Here is a 23,068-nt window from a genome sequence, read left to right as displayed (position 1 = left end):
TTTTTTGTTATTTAAATTTTATTCTCTTCGTTCTCCTCCCTCTTCCCCCCTTCGTTACCCCTTTCCTCTGTCCCTTCCTTGTACCTCCCTCTTTTAAAAATATCTTTTCAATCCGTGACTTTATCAGTCCAAAGTTCCAATTGTTAAGCCCCGGTGAAGTCTGTGAAACCCAGACCTCCGCCAAGCTCTAATTATGTTCTCCCATGCGGGGACAAGTGGGAGCACATGTTTGTGCGGCTCAAAGGCCTGGGACCCGCAGTCACCGCACAAGCTTCCGGCGAGCCCCCGTGCTCGCACACAAGCCTCTAATCGATCAGCTGGAAAGAATTACCGGCTCGAGTGCTATCTCGACGCCGCGACTCGTAAAAGAAAAGCTTGCTCGCTCGTTGGCTACGCCAGCAGTGTTCAAATTTGCAGTATAGTTTACAGTGCAGACCCGCGGAGGTGACACACAATCCACCTAGTGTAAACACTAGCAAGCTTCGAAGTTATAGGTCGCACTAGATGTTACCTGGCAGTTGAGAGTTGAGGAAAGACTCCTGACCTTGCCTCAGCCGGCAGCAGGGACTGCACAGACTGCGTCCACTCTCTCACCACTCCGCTCCACGGTCTTGAGAGTTTTTAACTGTTCCACCTTCAGCTACCATGAACAGTGAAGAAGGACTTCCAAAAGATAGACACCAGCACCAACACGAAAAAGTCAGGGACTGCACAGACTGCGTCCACTCTCTCACCACTCCACAGCTGATTTATGACTAGGTGCATATGCAGTGCAGCAAAGAAGGATACACAAAGTACCAATGTGGTATTGCAGAGCACAGACACAGCATTTAAGGCTGTAATACCTCATGCGGTCCCAGCATGAATAAGGCACAGAGTGCAACCCAGGTAAGCAAGGGACCTCAGGGAAGTGAAGCCCTGGGACTCCTCTTGAACTTCTGAACTGAAGAACATTCTCCAGTGGTAGAGGAAGGATCTGATAACATGCCTGAAGGTGAAACTCAGAGTGTAACAATGAAAATTCGGTGAACGGAATCGAACATAAGTCGTCGATACATGTGGGTACCAGATGAGACAAGCGGAATCCCACTAGTATTGTAGTTCTTAAAACCATAATTCCTCTGCATGAAAAAAGATGGGAGGAGGTGCGATAGTGAAAGCAGCAAAGGTGAGAAAACACAGCAAAAAGGCACACAATGGGACCTCTCTCGGAGAAATCCTATAAGTAATGTGGCTCATGTACCCCTTGATAAATTGATAGTTCGCATCTTGAGTGCATGGACTACTAGCTGCAAAATGGAAGCGGCAGTAGATGTATTATGAAACAAGATTTAAATTAAACTGTATGGAAACATATTACAAAAGCAAGCCATTATTGAAATCAGAAAGGCCCCTCTTTTTCCTCCCCAATTGTATATATGGTGGTGAGATATCGGCAGAGGGCCCAGGAAGGTCTCTCCTAACCCAAACATTGTTAACAGAGTCCTCGTGCCACTCATGTAGCCTCAAGAGTTGTATAATGCCTCCCTTAACAACGGCAGAGATGGGTGAGTGTCTGTGCTCACAAATGTTTAAAGTGACCAGCCATTGCACTAAAGTTATTGAGGACACGCAGTTGGAGGATGTGATGGAGAAGGTGTTGACAGGCTCTAGTGCTTCTGGCATTCTGGCAGTGTTTTACAGCCCTTGCCAGGGATTTCCCGTGGGAGGTTGCAATAGCACATCGGCATACCTTGACTGCCAGATAACGAGGGGCATCGCAAGGGCATCAAGGATGGGGCCAGTGCTGGGTCTAGTTCTGACCTGCTGATCACAGCCAAACTGCTCACCAGATTTTGCAGTGCCCCCTGGGGCTGGAAGGTTGGGGAAGCACAAGGCACGCAGATCTGTGGTCCGGTGCGGGCTGTTTGAAAGCTACTGTGGTTTACTTATCTGACCTGCCTGCATCACTGCGCACATAGGGACAAATCATCGCTTCATGTAGATGGATTGGAAAGGGTTGGAATCGGTAGTCCTATGGCTCGTCCGACTATGGTGTATCTAATAATAGTTGTTTGCTGGTGGATTCAGATGTTAAGGTCCTGCCTAGGCCAACCCCGGACAGTTTTCTCAGTTGGCATATGCTTAGGTCGATCAAGGAGCTAAGACAATACTGTGAATGACGAAAGTTGCTCAGTGTGTTATTCTTCCTTTGACAAAGCTATTCACCCGGTGTGCAGGTTGTGGGACGGTGCCTTGTTGCAAATGTCTACGTAGAGCCCACTTTCAGGCTCCTGCCTGTACATACGGTACGTTTCCATTTGTAAGGGTTCCAACATTTGAATTCTATTTACTTGGACCATGCATGCCTATGGGTTGATCGGTTTCCTGTTTCAATGCCTCCAGTTCTTTCCTCAAACAGGGTTTGAACGAGTCAGGGCGCAAGACTGATTACTCAGAGTCGTAAGTTACTTGGCACGTTCACTTAAGTGGCTGAGGAGCTGGAGATTTGGTTTGCAGCAGGGAAGACTCACGGCATTGTTCAAAGTTGCTGTTTTTGGCTATAGAACTAGACACAGTGGAAGGGTTGCCTAAACTGCTGAGCCACCCCTATTGGAACATTGTTTTATATGTTATGTTATAAAATTTCTTGTAGAGCTTTGCACGCCCGAAGGCCTCAGAGCTCTGAAGAGGGGAGAGGACGTCAAGGAGTCGTCACCATGAAAACAGCAGCGGACTCAGGTTTATCCTCGTCATTGAAGTTAAGAAGTGTTGTAACGGCTTTCATAAAGCTTGATGGGCAGGATGCATTGCGGACAGGAACAGGTACAGAATTCCGGCCGCCAGTGAAGGGCTGCTGCATGCTGATGGTTCCCTATGACCCATTTTTAATTCGGCAGGGATATCCAAATAGCTAGAGCAAAAGCCAACTTACCCAGAGGAAGGCATACGACCCACTTATTTAAGATAGGGGTAGGGTGCCACTACAGCGTTTCCCGAAGGACTGCCTTCTGCGACAATTCGGGATCTGGGCACGTCCTCGGATACACAGCTCCATACACTCGAGTGGTCTGGATGATTGGCCATAGGTTCTCTTGGGGGATTCTCAGGGCCGGGGTTGGGAGGAAGTGTGAGCACTACTCCATCCAGTAGGTCAACGGCTCCAGTTAGTTTGGGTATTATGCCAAGGGGTCATCATTGGGAAGCTAAGGGGTGAGTTGAGCATTCCGGTGGTGGGTGGAGAGGGGGGAGTTTGTGCTGTGGTTTCTCTGGCAACTGTATTTCTTTTCCTAAAATGTACATTCCTTTGCAGGCCGCCAGGAGGTTTTGGTCGTGGGACACTCGGTGATAACATGAGCTGCAAGTGGAAAAAGGTCTTCTGAAATGGACTGCAACTTAGGGCTGTGGAATACAAGGATCGGCTAGATGGGCAAAGAGGGGATGCAGTAGGATTAGTTAGTGGGTCAAGTGTTTAAGAGTGTGCGTTTTTTCAGTCAGTCGCACAGGGTAATTAGGGGGCAACGGCTAGTGCTCCTAGGGAGCATCCTGTCAGCTTTGGAGATTGCATGGTCTGAAATCGGCCCCATTCAGCATTTGAGGTATGCCAGATCTCAGCAAGCTGGAGACGAATCCAGGAGGGGAGTGCTAGGGCATATCCTGTCGGCTTCGGAGATTGCATGGTCTGAAATCGTCTCCATTCAGCATTTGAGGTATGCCAGATCTCAGCAAGCTGTAGAGGAATCCAGGAGGCGAGTGCTAGGGAGCATCCTGTCCGCTTCAGAGACTGCATGGTCTGAAAGCGTCCCCATTCAGCAGTGGAGGTGTCCAGGAGGCGAGTGCTAGGGAGCCTCCTGTCGGCTTCAGAGACTGCATGGTCTAAACTCATCCACATTTTCGTTCGAGGTATGCCAGATCTCAGCAAACTGTAGAGGAGTCCAGGAGGTGAGTGCTAGGGAGCATCCTGTCGGCTTTGGAGACTGCATGGTCTGAAATCATCCCCATTCAGCATTTGAGGTATGCCAGATCTCACCAAGCTGTAGAGGAATCCAAGAGGCGCGTGCTAGGGAGCATTCTGTCGGCTTCGGAGACTGCATGGTCTGAAATCGTCCCCATTCAGCATTCGAGGTATGGCAGATCTCAGCAAGTTGTAGAGGAGCCCAGGAGGCGAGTGCTAGGGAGCACCCTGTCGGCTTCAGAGATTGCATGGACTGAAATCGTCCCCATTCAGCATTGGAGTAGTATACCAGATCTCCGCAAGCTGTAGAGGAGTCCAGGAGGCGAGTGCTAGTGGGCCTCCTGTCGGCTTCGGAGACTGCATGGTCTGAAATCGTCCCCATTCAGCATTGGAGGTATACCAGATCTCTGCAAGCTGTAGAGGAGTCCAGGAGGCGAGTGCTAGGGAGCTTCCTGTCGGCTTCGGAGACTGCATGGTCTGAAATCGTCCCCATTCAGCATTGGCGGTATGCCAGATCTCTGCAAGCTGTAGAGGAGTCCAGGAGGCGAGTGAACATTGAGGTGGGGAAATTCTAGAAAGTTATGGGTTGGATTAGGGTTCCTCGGACTGCTCTCAGGATCCTGGGTTATTTTGCTGCATATGAGGTCCACCTTTCTCACAAAGGTACTTCCATGTTTCGCATTGGCATTCACAAGATGTTGGAATAGGGGTACGGGTGCTTGTAGTCAACACCTTGAGGGTACAAGCCGATGCGTTGAGCGCGTTATCCTGTTTTTGTAGGCTATTAATAAAGATTTCTTGCTACTCAGCCCCTCCGTGTCCACATTCGGGGCCCGGGGCGAGGGGTTTCAGCGGGTAGGATAAATGGAGGGTGTCGCCGCCCAATTCTTTTTCAACGCTTTCCTGTAGTTTCATCTTCTATTGAAAGTGGAGTGTGCAGGAGAGCGTGTCCTGGGATTTTCGGGGGTGATTGTGTCCCATGGGTATGGGGTTGGAGGATGGAGGGCTTTATTTGTATTTGTATTTATTTTATTTACAGAGCGCACCAAGCCCGAGGGCATCCGAGCGCATAATTTAGTTACAACATGATAAGGCAGACGAGCATTACAAATTACAGTTTCAATTACAGTTACACATATAAACATATATACATAATGCAGTTACGGGGTGAGCAGAGAGTTATAACCTATGTACAAGAGATGAGGCAGGTGGATAGCGCATGTGAGGTGGTTGGCTAGTAGATGATGGGTCTTGGGCGGTTAGCCAGGCTTTGGCCATGTTTTTGAATCTGGGGAAGGAAGGTTCAGATCTTAGTAAGTTAGGGTGCGAATTCCAGAGTTTCGCCGCCATTACTGGGAAGCTGGCTCTGCCAGATCTTTGAAGGTTGAAGCATGGTATAGAGAGGCAGTTAGTCTGAGCAGTTCTGCAGGGTCTGTTGGTGTTGTGGAGGGCGAATCTGTTGGCTAGGTAGGAAGGTGCTTGGTTGGATAGGCATTTGTGAGTGAGGGCAAGTGTTTTCAGTATAATTCGTTGAGGGACCGTTGAGGGAAGCTGGGTGGCACGTTTTGTGTTTTGTGGGGAGACTCCTTGATGTTGGCAGCCACCTCAGATTCATGGTGGAGTTACAGGGTGCCTCCACAGATAAAGTGCTTGTATAAGACCTTTTGGGAGGCTACTGGGCACGTAATAGAGGGTGGGCGCAGGGGGATAAAGTGACAAGAAGACTGAAGGATAAAGGGAAGTGCTACAAAAGGTCACGAGACCAAGAAGGAAATCAAGAAAGAAATATGCAAGGACGAAGGTGGGTTGGAGTGAGAGAGTTGTATACAGAGATTTCTATGAGCGACGGGGGAAGGGTCAGCGGCTTACTAGGGGGAGATGTGTTGCTTTGCTCATGTGGCCGACCCTTGGGGCGCATCCCATGTAACCTAGGGAGGATGCATGGACTTTTCCCGAGGCACAGCCAAGACGCCTGATCAGAGTAGAATCCTGATACTGAGGACACTTGACAGAGCCCCTGTAAGGTAACTCCTGTCCTGCCCAATAAAGGATACCACTGGCGTTTTCCTGCCACACATCACCTTGTCAAGGTCTCTTCTTACTGGTAAATCACTTGGGTGGTGGTGGTGGGGGCGGCTTGCCACGTGGTATTGGGAGATGGTATGTTTGTATTATATTATGGGGAAGCCTGTGTGTGGGTTGTCGCTGCTAAATCTGCTTTAGGTTGTACCTTTGAAACTGATTGCCTCAAGTATTCAGTCAGCAGCCCACCAAGAGGGTTCAGCTCCTCAGTATCAACGTCCTTTGATACTCCCCAAGAGGAAGTCATGAATAGGGGTCGTCATTTTTGCGGCTAGAGGGGAACTGACAGCTGATGACAGATGCCACCAGGTGACTCTCGTGACTCTTCCTGTTAAGGGCAACGGTGAACAAGAGTTAATTTCCTTGTATTACTTCTAAGCCGCATGGCAGCCCTTTTACACACCATTGCAGGCCTCTCCGGGTCAACATGCTCCCTGCCAAGCTGTAGACGTCTACTGGTTGTGTCCTCAATTGGGAAAGCAAGGTTCCAGACGGTCTGGAGGGGTACTGGGGTGCTGCTGCAAAGCTGCTGGAAGGTCTGCTTCTAGCTTGATGTCTTGTGCCCAAGCGCCTGCAAGCCATGTGAGAAGGAAGCTGGGTGGCACGTGCCTTAAGGCGAGAAGGGGCAACAGAGTGTGGCAGAAAGTCCACCCAGTATGCCCATCTCTTCCACACACACACCACACCCCTACTATCCCCCTCCCCACCCCTCCATCAGATGTGTGAAAATGCACCAGTGTACAACAAACGGACACGTACATATCATGCACTTCTATTCCTCTCTGGCGGTATAAATAGTACCGATTACCACCTATACAGCGATGCTGCCCCCGCACAGATGGTAAACAGCTACACTTCCCACACCGTCTCATGGCACACGCTGTGTGTGGGCCTTACCGATGTGTCCAGGCAGAGGGGAATGCGGCCGAGGAAGAGTTGGGGAGGTGTTGGTGAGAATGAGGCTCTTCCTGTTACTGGTGCGGCAGCTGCAGAGACAGAGAAAGAGAAGAGAAGAGAGGGCACATGAAGCAGGCAGTTCCGTGCACACCAAAAGCTTCGAAAACAGAACCAGATCAGCATCTGGGACACAATGCAAACACACACCACATGGGGACTGGAAACACTGCGGCATTGCTCAAGAACACACATCATTTTCTCTAGAGAACAGAAGATGGCCTGAAGGATACCAAACTGGTCATCTGTAGGACCCGCCCTCGCCTGAGCCCAGTTTGATTAAGTGGTGGTATTTTGGCAACTTTATTATTTTAATTGTCATTCGTAGTAACACAACAAGCAAACACTGTGGCCTTGGTTGGCCGGTCATGGCTAATTTTATTTCGAGCCACAAGTAATAAGTTATGTCGACACTGCCAGAGTCAGAACATTGGTCACCTTCAATAAACCAGTGGCAGCTTTAACCCCAAATATGTTGACATTGTATGGAACACACATGGGTGCTGTCCACACTGGTGTGTCACAGGCCTGCTCGAAAATATTTGGGCCTTGGTACTTACTTTCTTACAAACTAAGCACTGTCTAGGTGTATATGGGCTATGGGGAGAGGCAAAGAAAGGTATCTGCATAAATTATCGAATTCGGAGATACCTACTGCAAAATGACTGAATTTGTTTGGTCGCATTTGTAAGTTTTTTTTGTACATTTTTAGTAAAAAATAGATGGGGTGGGGTAAGGGTATAGATCAAGGTAGGGGGAAGTGGGGATGGGCGCGGGGGTCTCCGCCCGCAATATTGAAAAAAAGAAAATCGACCAAAAGAAATTCGGTCATTTTGCAGTAGGTATTTTATTGTGATCATTTCATGGTAATCCGCAAAGAAATACAAAGCTTGTCACTTCTAGGACTAGGGGGAATCAGAGGCTAGGCATAGGTACACGGAGCCTGTCACCTCTAAGGCTGGATGTGTTCCAAGGACCCCTACAGGGATACATGGCCTGCCATCTCTAGGAATAGACTGGGTCAGGCGATTGCCGTAGGGGCATTAAGCCTGTCACATCTCGGTCTAGGGGGAATCCGAGGATAGGGGTAGGGGTACAGAGCCTGTCACCTCTAAGGCTGGATGGGTTCCGAGGATCAGTACAGGGACACATAGCCTGCCATCTCTAGGAATAGACTAGGACAGTGCGAGAAAACAGGCAAGGTGTAAAACTGGATAGAGAAGATGGGCGCTAGGAACAGGGATATATAGGCTCATGCAGTTGGAAAAGGGATGCAGAACCTGTCACCTCCTGGACTAGGTGGGCTCAGTCTATGGGCATAGGGATATAGACCAAGTTACCTCTAGGGATAGTTGGGTTCAGAGATAGGCTCTGGGATGTGGCACAGAGATCCTCTAGGAATAGACTCGGGTAAAAACACACATGGAGTGCTTTCACTGTACTGGGTGCCCTGGTTACTAAACCCGGAAAGAACCACGTGGGCAGGAGGCCACCGAAGCACATTTAAAAAGCAGTGTATTCCCTGTATGTGTAGGTGGGAGTCACCCGCATTGTGACATACTGCAGTATATGCCGTCTATACATGGTATGCCATTGTTATGTGTATTTATGTATTTATAGTTAAGTGTAGTATAATGTTATGTAGTGTAGCATGTATTTATAGAGAGTAGTATAAATGTTAAGTAGGGCACAATAGAGTAGGGAATTATTTAGTGTGATTGTTCAGTAGGATGTTAAGTAGGTGTACAATATTAAGTGTATATTAAGAGGTAAAGGGGGGCATCCTTATGTGAAGTAGTGGGAGGAATTGGTGGCCTGCCTTAGGCCGCCTAGATAGGTGGGACCACCCACAGAGGTCATCCTCTGATCTCACACTCCATGTGTGTGGTACCTTAAGTTAGGGAGGGGTTCTGTTGTGTCGGACTCACCCTATGGGTCCCTGAAACCCCTCCAATGAAAGGTGGGCTGACGTAGCAGATCTCCACTTCGTTGGTATTCACGTCAGTGGATGTTCAGAAGGGGGTAGGAAACATTGAATATGTGTTTTTTTAAATAAAGAGGGGTCACCATTGTGATCCGTATGACATCACCTTAGTGTATGTGTCCATTAGTCAGGTCAGACCTCAGGGTGTAGCCCACCTCCTGTTAACAGTCGTTTTATTTTACAGGTGCAGTGACCCTCCTTATCCAGCGGATCTGGGGTGGGGGGTGGTTCCCATGGGGACTGTCTCTAATCCAGGGAAGGTACTCCATTGCGTGGACCAGGGCTGTAAAACGGGGGCTATCTGCCTCCTAAAAAGGAAAGCCTGCCATTGACCCATACCTCCATAAAAAGGCAAAGGAAATATATATATGCCTGTTGTCGGGCAGTGCCCGTTTCACCTTTGTGATTGGGAGCACTGCCAGTTTAATAGTAGTGTGGGAGTAGGAGTTTTATCTCTCCAGGACTGAAATCTATGCACTGGCTCCCAGTGGCTGCAAGGATTAAGTTCAAAACCCTCTGCATTGCCCACAAGGCCTTCTGGGGCCTGGGGTCGCAATACCTTCAACTATCTCTTCCAAAATATCTTCCTTCTCGAGCTCTTTGCTCATCCGCCTCCAACTCCATAAGGGACCTTCGCTTCTCCAAGCAACGAGTTGGGGGTAGATCCCTCTCTGCGGCAGGGGCCTCACTCTGGAACAGCCTTCCTGCCTCCCTGAAACTTGAGGAGAGCCATCTCCGGTTCCGGAAGCACCTCAAAACCTTCCTCTTTGCTTCTGCTTTCTCTCCCCCTCTCCCCTGCTGAATTCCTGGCTGAAACTGCACTGGCTACCTGGCCACCCTTTGTGACCTTGGCCCAGGCCCCACCATTTGCACACCTGCACTGCCCCCTGGCAACCACCGCACCTGGGGACTGTATTCTGTATCCCTACAGTCCCCCACCAGCACTTACCTTGCACTTGCCACCATCCGGACATTATTTTTCTTATTTATTCTACTATCCCATGTACTACAATTTCCCCTCTCCCATGTACTGCACTTCTACCCTGTCCCTTCTCCCTCTTTCCCTTCCCCCTTCCCATGCACTTACGCAATCTGAATGACACATGGCCTGGTAAGATTGTTGTCTGTCTTCCCTATGTTCCCTCTCCACTGCCTCGTCGCGCCTCGAAACACTTGTGTATATGCGCGTTATGAATGCCATATCATATCATTACTCACCCTTCGAAGCACAAAAACAGTGAGCCGACGGTGTGGGAGGTGCGGGGGGTGGAGGGGGGTGGATGTCCGACTCAGATTCACAGTAAAGGTGCAGTTAGAAGCATAGAGTAACAAATGATATGCCACAGAAGTACAGTCACCAAATCTAATAGCATTGGAGGTTTTTGCATTTTCTTCCCCAAAAAATGGAGAGAAAAAGTCTGGAAGCCTCTGAGTGGGCAACAGGGAAAGAGGTGCTACACTCGCAGCACAACCCCTTAAGTGTACGTGTGGAGGACTAGTGGGGGCTTTGTGTTCCCGAAACCCAACAGAAATATGGCTGGACTATTGAGAACTGACTTGGCTTTGCTGGCATTAATTACTGTTTTTTACCACCTCTTTGAATTTCTTTCTTTTTAGGACTGACAGCCAGCAGTGAGTGATTAGATGGCGCCATTTGCAAATCAAAGCTGAAATTTCCCACAGCTCCGCCTTGGCTGCCTGAACTGTGACTGCTTCCAAGTAAACACAATTAGGCATAATTACCAATCAAATCCCCTTTCTTAAACTTTACAACATCAGCTATGCTGTGTATACACTGCTTAGCCCGTCGCCGATCCTGCCAGAGCGATGGAGGCGTCTACACTGAAGCCCGCTCAGAAACTCACTGAGGTGTTCTGCCCATGTTGAGAGGCTCAGCAGGTGAAACATGGCTCATGCTGCTGGGCCCAAGCAGATGGGGATGGCGAGTCAAAGATCTGGAGGCAACACAGCGGCCTACAGAAAAGAGGCGTAGCTAGGATTGTCTAACTAGTGGGGCCTGAAGCTAATGTAGTTGGGCCCACCACGGTCACATTAACATCTATAAATGCACACACAGACCTGCTGAGTGGGCATATAACAGATTTTGGGTGGGCCTTGCCCACTCAGGTCCTACCCTGTCTACGTCTCTGTCAGGCGACCATTGGGGGTGACCAAGCATGCCCATGCCGTCACCTCTAGGTGAACATGGTGGGCTACGGGGTAGGTGGAAGGGGTGTGGGCGTTCTACACACCCCTTTCAAGAGCTTCAAGGGCCGGAGAGCAGCCTCTTTTGCTGCGTTGCTGTGACGATGTACAGCGTGGGGGCAGGTTCTGGGGTACTGGGAACCGCCCTCGTAGGCTCCATATTTGGGATCTCATGTAAGAACAATATAATGTCTGGCCAATATCACCGAACCGAAATTGGTACTTGGGATGATTATTCAACCACGCCTGTTTGTTTGTTTATTCATTTGTAACGTGCTCCAGACCTGGAGGTATCAGGGCGTGACAGTTACAGGCAAGTTCTCAGCTTAGTTACACAGATAAATAAGTTAGTAATACAGGTACATACAGGCACAGAATAATCATAAGTAGTCATAGTCGTTACAGCCCATGTTCACCCTGATAGGCATAGTTTTTTTTTTAATGTATAGGAGGAGGGAGTTGTGATCCTTATGGCACACCACAATGGAAGAAGTCACACCTATTTACGTTACATTACATTTTTTATTTGTATCCACTTTCCCTTCCAGAAATAACATTGTCATAGTCCAATCTTTATTTGTCACTTATCTCCCAGTAGCTGAACACACAGAAGAACAAGTTACTTACCAACTGTAACGTTCTTTCGATTGGATGTTCCTCCCACGTATTCCTCATCTTAGATATATCCTTACCTTCAGCTTTGCTGCTTCGGAATTTTTTTTCTCTCTTCACCAGCGGGCGCTCCACTCGAGGCGACGGCATCGATGTCCCTCGGCGGCATCCGTCGAGCACCGACGTCATACGTTGTATAAATGCCTCGAGCGCGCCCGTTGGCTTCAGTTCTGTTTTTTCGTGTTTCAGAGCCCATGGATTATAAATTAAGGGCGTGACCCAAGCCTTAAAAGAATTCAGAGTGTAATCCACGTAAACTGTACTGTGGGGTAGGATGGGAGGGTTGATGAGGAATATGTGGGAGGAATATCCAATTGAAAGAACGTTACAGTTGGTAAGTAACTTGTTCTTCGAATGGATTGTGTCCTCCCACGTATTCCTCATCTTAGATAGACTCCCAAAGCAGTTTTCTATTGGAGGCGGGAGTACAGATGTCTCTTTAGTCATGTACCGAATGTATTACAGATTTGGCAAATAGACCTCCTTGAGAGGTAGTTAAGTCCAAAGCATAATGTTTGATGAAAGTATGCATAGATGACCATGTGGCTGCTGCACAAATGTCTTGTACAGGGACACCCCTCTTAAGTGCTGTTGAAGTTGCTATGCCCCTAGTTGAATGAGCTCTTAAACCCTCAGGGGGATCTTTTCCTGCTAGCCTATAACACTCGGTTATGGCTAAGATTATCCATTTTGATAATGTTTGTTTAGTCACAGGTAGTCCTAACTTACGACCAGTGTATCCCACAAATAGTTGGTCACACTGACATATTTTCGACAATCTTGAGATATAAAAGCTAAGAGCTCTTCTAGGATCTAGCCTATGTAGTCTTTCCTCTTCCTTGTGTGAGGAGGAGGGTAGAACGTAGGTAGAATTATTTTCTGTGACAGATGAAAGTCTGAAACTATTTTGGCAGAAAAGAGGGTTTGACTCGAAGGACAACTTTATCTTTATGAAAGATGGTGTGAGGAGGACCACTCGAAAGTGCTTGTAACTCATTTACTCTGCGGGCTGATGTCAATCCAATTAGAAGTATAGTTTTTAAAGTAAGAAGCCTTAACGGGCAAGAATGTAAAGGCTCAAAGGGTGCACCTGTCAGAAATTTCAGTACCAAATCTAAATCCCACACAGGAACTTGAAAAGGTATTGGTGGAAAAACATTGTTTAAACCTTTTAGAAATTGTATTATTAAAAGTATCTTAAAATAAGATTTTTCTTCTGACGAGCGCTTGAAGATAGTGCTGCTACGTATCCTTTTATTGTCTTAACCTGGAGCCCCAGATTAGCTAAGTGTAATAGAAAAGATAATACCATTGGAATATCACATTCAAAGGTATCCACATTCTTATCCCTGCACCAGTTACTGAACTTGTTCCAACGACACCGGTACAAAGATTTTGTTGCTGGCCTTCTGGCCGAAAGCAAAACCTCCATAACATGATCCGGAAGGTCCCAATCCTTGTATCTCAACCTCTCATGCGTGAAGGTTGAGTATGTTGAGTTCTGGATGGAGAACGTGACCTCCCTCTTGCGAGAGAAGATCCTCTCTTTTTGGAAGACGTATTGGAGGGCAGATGGACATGTCGAGAAGATCCGGGTACCACGTTCTCCTGGCCCAATCCGGGGCAATTAGGATCATGGTTTTCCTGAACTTTCTCAACCTCCTGATTACCTGAGGGATCACAGGGACTGGAGGGAATGTATATAGAAGAGGAAACTCCCACTCCACTACGAATGCGTCTCCTAGAGCTCCTCTCGGGGGAAATTCCCTTGAGCAGTACAGTTCGCACTTCCTGTTGACAATGGTCGCAAACAGATCCACTTGAGGGGTTCCCCAAAGGGTGAAGATCTCTTGAAGGACATCCTGAGCTAGTTCCCACTCCTGGGAGACTGAGCTCTGCCTGCTCAGAGCGTCTGCTGCTGTGTTTTGCTCTCCTGCGAGGTGAATGGCAGATAGAGAGATCCCTTCTTGTATTGCCCAGAACCCGAGCTGCATTGCCTCCCTGCACAGTGGCAGTGACCCTACTCCTCCTCTCTTGTTGAGGTAGTACATGGCCACTGTGTTGTCCGTCATTATCAGGACATTCTTTCCCTGTACCGAGGGCAGGAAGGCCTTCAGAGCTAGTCTGATCACCCTCAGCTCTAATAGGTTGATGTGTAGTCTGGACTCCGATGGAGACCAACGACCGCTGATTGTCAACTCGTTGGTGTGAGCTCCCCACCCCGTGAGTGAGGCGTCCGTTACTACTGTTATCTCCGGCCATGGTTGCCGAAAAGATTCTCCCTTGAGGATATGTTTCTTGAAAGCCCACCATTGTAGATCCTGTGCTACCCTGGTTGGAATTTGTAAAAGATCTGTCATTTCCCCGGAAAATTGGGACCATTGAGTCCTGAGGGCCCATTGAAGGGATCTCATCCTCAATCTGGCTTCTGGCACTAGAAAAATGCAGGATGCCATGAGGCCGAGCAACCTGAGAAAATCGAAGGGCGGTAGATACTGGGCATTCTGTAATTTTGTTACCATCTGTAGAATGTGGCGAGCTCTCTCTTCGGGAGGCGAGGCTTTGCCCAAACAAGTATCCAAGACTGCTCCTATAAACTGGGGCTTCTGTGTTGGTATCATGTTTGACTTCTTTAAATTCAGAGAAAACCCTAGTTTGTGAAGGAAGTGACAAGTCTTGGATAGATGATCCTGGGCTTGTTTCGGAGAACGTGCCCTGATCATCCAAATAGGGGTAGATGTGAATCCCCCCTCTTCTGAGACTCGCTGCCACCACCGCCATCAACTTGGTGAAAACTCTTGGGGCGGAGGTCAACCCGAATGGCAGAACTCGAAACTGATAGTGAGAATTGCCAATCGCGAACCTCAGGTACATTCTGTGGTTGAGATGGATTGGCACATGAAAGTAAGCATCCTGAAGGTCCAGTGATACCAACCAGTCTTGAAGGTGGAGAGCCTGAAGAATCTGAGAAAGAGTGACCATCTTGAACTTGTCCTTCCTGAGGAACTTGTTCAATTCTCTCAAGTCCAAGATGGGTCTCAGTCCTCCGTCCTTCTTTGGAATGAGGAAATATGGGGAATACCAACCCTTGTTCCTTTCCGCTACAGGTACCTGTTCTATTGCACCTTACTGTAGCAGGGTAAAAACCACCTGCAACAGGAGCGGATCTGGATTTTTGGTAGGGTTGTATTCCGGTGGGTGATTCTGAGGTTTCATTAGAAAGGGAAGGCAGTAACCTTGGGATACTGTTTCCAGTGCCCAAGCATCTGAAGTAATGCCTCGCCATTCTTTCAGATGCTGTGAGATCCTGCCTCCCACTGGGGTCTTGTGAGTCAAAACCTCAGAGTGGTTTTGCGGCAGCTCCAGCAGCGGCTGAAGGGACAGATGCCGCTGCCGGGGCAGATCTAGCACCTCTTCCTCGCCCCCAAGGAAATTTCTTTTGCCCTCTTTGACTGGCCTGTCCCCTTCCTCTCCCAAATGAGGAGTAGAAACGAAAAGGACGACCCCTCCAGGAAGATGAGCCTGTGTAGGGGCGTTGCTGAGGTTGTCTTAAAGCGGCACTGAGTGACTTTGCCGCTGCCTTGGAGGTCTGCAGCTTCTCCAAACTTTCATCCGCCTTGCTGCCAAACAACCTCGAGCCGTCAAATGGCATATTAAGAAGTCTAGATTGAGCATCTGGTGCGAAACCTGGCTTCCTTAGCCACGCAAATCTGCGTAGCACTGCGGTAGACGCCATGGACCTGCTGATACTGTCAGCAGTGCCCAAACCTGCTTGAAGGCATTCTCCCGAAGCCTCCTTACCATCCTTAATTATGGACAGTTAACCATCACGTTCCTCTCCTTCCGGGATGTGTTGAGCTGCCGCTGACATGCAGTCCCACAGAGTATAATTGAATCTAGCTAGCATACAAGATACATTGGTGGACTTTAGAGCCATGCTCCCTGATGTAAAGACCTTTTTCGACCGTGTATCTATCTTCTTGTCATCCCTATCAGAGGGAATTGTAGGGTATGCAGCATTTTTTGTTGATGTGGCTGCCTGCACTACCAGACTCTCAGGAGAAGGATGCTTACTCAAATACTCTGGATCAGAGTTACAAGGTCTGTATTTTGCCACATATTTTGTATTCACTGCTGGAATAGATTCTGATCTTTCCCAAGCAGCATTTACTCTCCTTTGCAGGGCAATATGAAAGGGAAGTATGGGATCTGGTTGAGGACCTCCTGACAAAATATCTGTCATATCATCATCCTGGTATACAGGTCATCTGAACGTTCCCAGGAGACGGAACGCTGAACGCACGCTGGAACCCGAGGACCGACGCACAGGGTTATACAAGACCCAAACTGTGCGAAAGAAGACTCCATCGAAGAACTCCAACTAACAACATAGACAGGTGACAAGGGGGGAAACCTGTGACATCTTCTTCTTCATCCTCCTCATTTTCTGAGGACATTTCTCCATATACAGCTGACATAGTTTGGAAAAAATCATGTCTGCTTTCTGGGTGGAATACTTTCTCAGGAATAGGTTTCAACCCTGTAATTGGTGTCGATGTTGACAGAAGCGTCGATGGCGTCGAAGTCGTGGTCGTTATCTTCGATGTTATCGAGGTATTCTTCGATGTTTTCGAAGGCACTACGAATGCTGTCGAAGGAATCTTCGAGGCAGTCGACATTGTCGAAGGAGCCTTCGAAACAATCAATGCAGTCGAAGAAGACTTCGAGGTCGTCGATAAAGCACTCGACGTGACTTTTTTCGGTTGGGTCGTCGACCCCTTATACTCGACAGCCTTTGACAGAGGCTTCGAAGATGTTTTCATTGAGGTTTTTAATGACGTATCAATGTCTAAAGATTTTTTCTTAAGGTCTGCTTTTTTAGCCGTCTGGGAAGAGTCCCTAGAAGACACCCTCAACGATTTCTTGTCAGATTTTCGACCTTCCTCTGTCACTTCTTTTGTGAGTAGAGGCATGACCTTCAACAGACATTTTAGAGGGTGTCGGGCCGCGTTCTCAAAAATGTTCATCATCGATTCTCTAAATGCTTCCCACTTTTTAGGGGAGTCATGTTTAGTTGGACAAGTAATAACTTCCTCTGAAGTTGAGGAAGAAGAAGAAAAGGGAGATCGGTGTTGTCTCTTCTTCGCCTTTTTGGACGAAGGAGAAGAGGACTTCCTTGATCTACTCCTCGATTTGGATTTTTTATGGCGTTTCACCGAAGACTCAGCCGAGTCTTTCTTCCCTCTCGAAGAAAACTTCGAGGATTCCTCCCCCACTGCCAGTTTACCTCGTCTTTCTTTCAAGGCGTTATGGGCCGTAGATTGACACGAACCGCAGTCGTCGATCCGATGTTCGGACCCGAGGCACCAGAGGCAGTTACGATGAGGGCCGGTCAGCGACATTTTTCTTCCGCACCTTAGACATTTCTTAAACCCCGTTTTTGGAGTGGACGGGTTCGAGGAAGACGACATAATTCACTGTGACTGAAGCGCCGTTTTATTTCGATCCGAAGCGAAGCTAACGGAAAACGGAACTGAAGCCAACGGGCACACTCGAGGCATTTATACAACGGATGAGGTCGGTGCTCGACGGATCCCGCTAAGGGACATCGACGCTGTCGCCTCGAGTGGAGCCCCCTCTGGTGGAGAGAGAAAATATTTCCAAAGCAGCAAAGCTGAAGGTAAGGATATATCTAAGATGAGGAATATGTGGGAGGACACAATCCATTCGAATAGATCATTTGATTATCATTTGTAAGGTGATTCAGTTGGTTGATGCACTTGGCACTTGCTGCAGCAATCCGTGTGCAAGCTGCGGGTCACAGGTCTGTATCTTGGAGGCGCTGGCAAGTCATTGAATCCTTCTAAAGTTGAAACCATAAGTATTACTGAGTTGGCTCATGCCCTGCTGTCTTGAAAGGGACTGGGAAGCACCCAACAAAACTGCCCAGAACTCGACATCCCTCTCGTTCATGCCTCTCTTGTCAAACCAGCAACCAAATTCACAGTCCCAGGAGACCTCAATGTGGGTGTTAATGATGTCACTGACAGCAGCGCCAATGACTTTATGATGTCTCTCACCGAGATGCAATTCTCACAACTCCCACACCCCGACCTACATTAAAGGACATACCCTGGATTGGAGTCTCACTCTGAACTCCAATGTCACTATCAAATCCATCATGCCTGTTCCCTGTTCCGCCCACTCTCATTGAATTCAAACTGCCTCATGCCCTCCTACCTCCTACCCAAGCCATTTCACGGCCTACCACTTTCAGCCGCAACACCCATAGACTCACAGAAGCCAGCCTATCACCAACCTTGTCCAAACTCCTCTCCGTGCATTCTCCCTCTTCTGACGACTCTCAAGTGCATACCACTCTCAATGGCCTTAACATGTACTATTGATCAACGTGCCCCCTCAAACCTTGTACCCCTAAACCAGGTAGACAGGACAAGAGTTGATTTTCTGACAAATGTACCTCGCAAACTTGTTTTGGTACACACTTGGAGGAAAACCCCCACACCGTCTAACCTTGCTTCACACCTTACAGCCTCTAAAACAAACAAAAACACACTTTTTTTTAACAACTTTATTTTCTGTTTTTTACTTAAAACAAGAATTGACCTTTAGTTACAGCATGTGTTACAGACATTATAACCCATATGAACACTTTATTCAACTTGAACTTTGTCATTGAGTCTCGTATTACCTTCAAACTTTTCCCCAACTCCCCCCCCTTGCCCATCCCCTTGCCATAGTATTGTCCGTACCAATCTGAACCAAGGTTGTAACCAAAGCTGTTTCATGAGCCCTGCCCTTCTCCATGACTTCTGCTGTCTTTATCTAATATGGATGTCTTAGAATCCTGGGTTTAAAGAATTGAGCCTCCCTCTCCCCCACATAGTCCTGAAGTGGGTCCCATATGGCCAAGAATTTCAAATATGTCCCTGATTTTGTGGCGCAGATGTTCTCCATCGCCATAACTCCCCACACTTCCACCCACCACCATGGGACTGTAGGGCCTTCCACTGTCTTCCATCGTTGGGCGACTGTCATCCTTGCTGCAGACAGTAGGTGGGTAATGAGGGCCGCTTTGTTCCCTGAAGCTGCATATATCCCATCCGTCACTGCCCCCAACAGAAAGACTTTCGGGGACCATGGTAGGTCTGCGCCAGTTATGTCTCTGATTAGGCTCAGTATTTCTTTCCAATACACTTTTATCTTTGGGCACGACCACCACATGTGGAGCAAGTCACCTCTTTCTCCGCACTGACGCCAACATTCTGGAGGGTACGTGGGGTTCATTTTATGTATTCTACTTGGGGGCAGATAAAAACACACTTTTAACCGCTAACTCCAATTCTTTCAATGCCAGGATCACCAAAGCCAACTCTAGCACGAAGGAACTCTTCGACATCCTCAAAGAAATGCAAAATCTATCCCCCACCTCCTCCCCTGTCCAAATCGACAAAGCTTGGTGTACTACCATTCAGGCAGCCCTCCCAGATAAAATAAACTCACTCAAAATAGATCCCAAAAAACACCAACTCTGAGCCAAACCCCCCTCTTATTCACCCATTTCTGCCCGCTCCCCCACCCCTTGACCCCCTTTTAACTTCTCCCATGTGTCCGTCCCCTGATGATATTGCCAACACCACCCAGCCTTCCAATTGTAAAGGGAATGCCCACATTGTCAAACTCTGCTCAGCCACCTTAGCACCTGCTATAGCCAACTTCGTAAATGCCTCTTTCGCATCCAACAACATCCCCCCATGCCTTACAACGTCCTGCGTCTTGCCCCTGAATAGAAACCTCCTCTCGCCCCACTCTCCGCACCAACTACTGTCCCATTACCACTGTTTCCTTCCTCCTCAAAATCCTAGACTGCGTTGCTTATTCCCAAATCCAAATCTATCTCAAACAATATCCGCTTCTCTGGTAAAGGCAATCGGGTTTCAGAACCAAACACAGCCCAGAAACAGCACTCTTGGCTCTCAAAATCCAACTTGACATCGTCCGCGACTCTGGATCAATCGCTATACTGCACCTCCTTGACCGATCAGCAGCGCTTGACCTCGTTGACCATGACATTCTCTGTCGACACCTCCATACCAACTTCCACTTCTCACAGCAGGCAACCCAATGGATCAAGTCTTTCCTGCATGAGTGCACTTTGAGGGTCTTCTCTGGAAATGTTACCGCTGACCCCATTCCAGTGCCTTGTGGTGTCCCTCGGGGCTTGTGCACCTCACCTCTCCATTTTGAACACCTACACCGACCAAGCCACTATTCGACCACCTTGATGCACTGGGTATACCCTATACCAACTTTGCCGACGACACGCTTGACCTTCTGCCAATATCTGGATCTTGCGCATAGGATGTTACTTTGATCAACTAGACCTACATTATGACAAAGAAATAGTTGCAACGCAAGAGCTTACCGGTGCTAGAGATTCTTGTGGGCAGTTGGAGGCCTGTGTGCCTTCGACGGGCCGCGTCGTGTACATCCTGATTCTCTGATGCTCTGTAGCAGCGGCCATCTTGGGGAAGTCAGGGTGGAGCAACGCGGGCGCCATGATGGAATGGGCACCTTCCACTGCCAGTGGCACCAGAGAGAGAATCGCGGCTGCAGCAGAGCTGTTCTGACAATATCTCAACAACAAGAAGGGATGTGCAGGGGCTTCCAATAAAAGCCCAAACTGCATTTAAAACACTGTCCATCGGCCACTGATGTCTGCACAAGAAGGCCCCCCTCCTCTCTCATCCCACACACATCAGCGAAACCAGTGATTCCTGCACTGAGATCCTCCGGCAGCATGCCCTTGCTTACACCCAGATTCAACCGTGAGCTTGCAGGGGGCACTAGCTTCTGTGTTACTGCCCCCACCTTGTGGAATACACTTCCTGGCATATCCAAAATGAACCTTCTTTCCTTGTCTTCAAAGAGTTCTTAGAAACCTGTCTTTTTATGAAATATGTATAAAGATGCACTGTTACATATTTACTACCATCCTGTCTGTAACCACTTACTATGTACAAGCACTGTGATACCTCTGGTTTTAGGTGTGATATCAAATAAAATAAAGCACCTTTCACCAGCCCCTCAGCAGACCAAGATGTGACCAACAGGAGCACCCACATGTCCTTGAAAATTAAAACAATACATGGAGGGTACATGGATTAACTGGGTGAATCCTCACACTTGTGCACTGAATGCCTGCGTATAGTCATTCAAATAATAGTTCTATTCCTTGTTGGTTTTAACCAGAGATGCTTTAATTAGGTGAATAACTATGTGAAGGATACATGATTTATTTTGGGTGCATTCATGTGCAATCTTATTCAGCCACTGCATAAAGATGTAGTGATCAACAGCCAACAATAACCTCTTGGAGTACGTGCCGCTTGTTTCGCCAAACTATGGCCTGGCTTCCCGGAAAACCGGGGGATTACGACCCCGGCGTTCCAGGAAGTCAGGCACCTGAAAAATGTAAATCCCCATTCCCATTTGAGTCCCATAGTACAATGGGGATGACGGAAGTATTGGCACCGTTAATAACGGTGCTGGTGCTTCCGTGAAAGTCTGCGAGCGGGTGCCGTTTCGCCCGCCAGGTCAAGCGGGCCGGACGGCAGCCGCTCGCAGACTCATAGTGTGCTGGTCCGGTAAGAACGGTGCCAGACCGGCACACTGGTAATGAGGCCCTATGGCTTCCTCTAGGCTAGTTACACAATATATAGCTATTTACCAAGATAATTCATAACATTTGGTTGTGGTATCTTATGTTTGGTTACACTTTCATTATAACATACAGCAATTCATTACATTGAATGCTTATACATTTAGATTACAGTACAATACGTAGGCGTTAATCTTGATGCAATGTGGTTCATCATGTAAATGAACATTCAGGTACTAGACTTTTGCGTTGTGCTGCTCGAACCCTTTGTGGGATAGAAAGGAGAATAATTCCTATGAACAAATTTCATAGCTGGTGCCTTCTTGGAGATGCAATTTCATAGCCGGTGCCTTCTTGGAGATGCTACACGCTGTACTCACTGCACTGATTAAGATAATCTGAAACAAAGATTTACCTAACTCTATGGGCCATACGAATACCCACCTGTTGAAGAAAATAGGTGGGCATTACTAATAGCCACTCAGAGGACTCCTCAAGCGCAACTAAGAACTTTGCTTGCAAGAATACATATGAATTAATCTCCTTTCTATCCCACATGGAGATCGAGGGGCATAGCGCAAAACATGTCGCATTAAGAGCATGCTTGAGCTCTCACTCGTGGCAGGATTGAGAGAGTCTGCAATGGTGTTTTGAACGCCTGCCAGGTGGAATGGGACTAAAAACATCCAGTGAGCAAAGCGCCACAGAATCTGTGCCTCCAGAGAGAGAATGGGCAACCTTGTCTCGCCCTGCTTCTTGATATAATACATGGTAGTTGAGTTGTCCATAAAGACCCTGACCACCTTTCCCAAGAGCTGAGGCTTATAAGACTTGAGAGCCCCAAAAACTGTCCGTAGTCTAGTTCGTTGATATGCAGCTCCTTCCCCAAGTAGGCCGTGGGCGTCTTGCATCTAGCTGGCCCCAACATGCCAGTGAGGTGTCAGTCGTGACCATTTCCTGATGCGCTGGGGTCCTGAAGGGAGCTCCAAGTGAGATGTGAAGGTGAATGGACCACCTGTGTAGGGATTGGCAGAAAGCTTGATTGAGGGCTACCATGTCGTTCCACAAGCTGGAGATCTGCTTCCACCTGGTGCCCAGGAACTCCTGAGGCGGTCTCATCTGCAGTCGGCAATGAGAGACCAGATGGATGCACGAGGACCTCATCCCCAACAGGAACTTGATGGGCCGGACTGTAGCAACACTGATCGATGACAGACTTTGGACTTTCCCTAATATGGTACTTATTCTTTTTTCCGATGCGGTTGCCTGGCACGATATTGTGCCCCCAGAAGAACAAGTTACTTCTTACCTGGTAATGTTCTTTCGACGGGATGTTCCTCCGACGTATTCCTTATCTTTGATAATACGTTTCCAGCTTGCTGGCCTCGGAAATTTTTTCTGTAGAGGGCGCTGCGCGTCGACGTCCGCCGAGTCGATGTCCCTCGACGGCCACTGTATCGGCGCTGACGTCACCATGCCCATAAATAGCCACGCGCTGCATCCGTTGCTCAGTTCCGTTTTGTAGCATAAGAAAAGACATGCCTGAATCGGTTAG

The 23,068-nt window shown here is 48.2% G+C and overlaps 1 protein-coding gene across 3 annotated transcripts in view; it reads right to left on the bottom strand.

Moving 5' to 3' along the window:
- The window catches only part of MAST1 (microtubule associated serine/threonine kinase 1), a 1,484,042-nt gene that overhangs the window by 897,080 nt on the left and 563,894 nt on the right, over positions 1-23,068 (bottom strand). For all 3 annotated transcript variants that reach the window (XM_069604134.1, XM_069604135.1, XM_069604136.1), the window contains one exon: positions 6,914-7,002. In XM_069604134.1, coding sequence (XP_069460235.1) covers positions 6,914-7,002 — 89 coding nt within the window. The remainder of the gene's footprint in view (positions 1-6,913; positions 7,003-23,068) is intronic.

This window comes from Ambystoma mexicanum, chromosome 3q (genome assembly GCF_040938575.1).
Source record: "Ambystoma mexicanum isolate Mex_15411 chromosome 3q, UKY_AmexF1_1, whole genome shotgun sequence".
Lineage (NCBI taxonomy): Eukaryota > Metazoa > Chordata > Amphibia > Caudata > Ambystomatidae > Ambystoma > Ambystoma mexicanum.
Note: the sequence above shows the minus strand (reverse complement) of the source record. Positions and strands in the feature narration are given on the sequence as shown.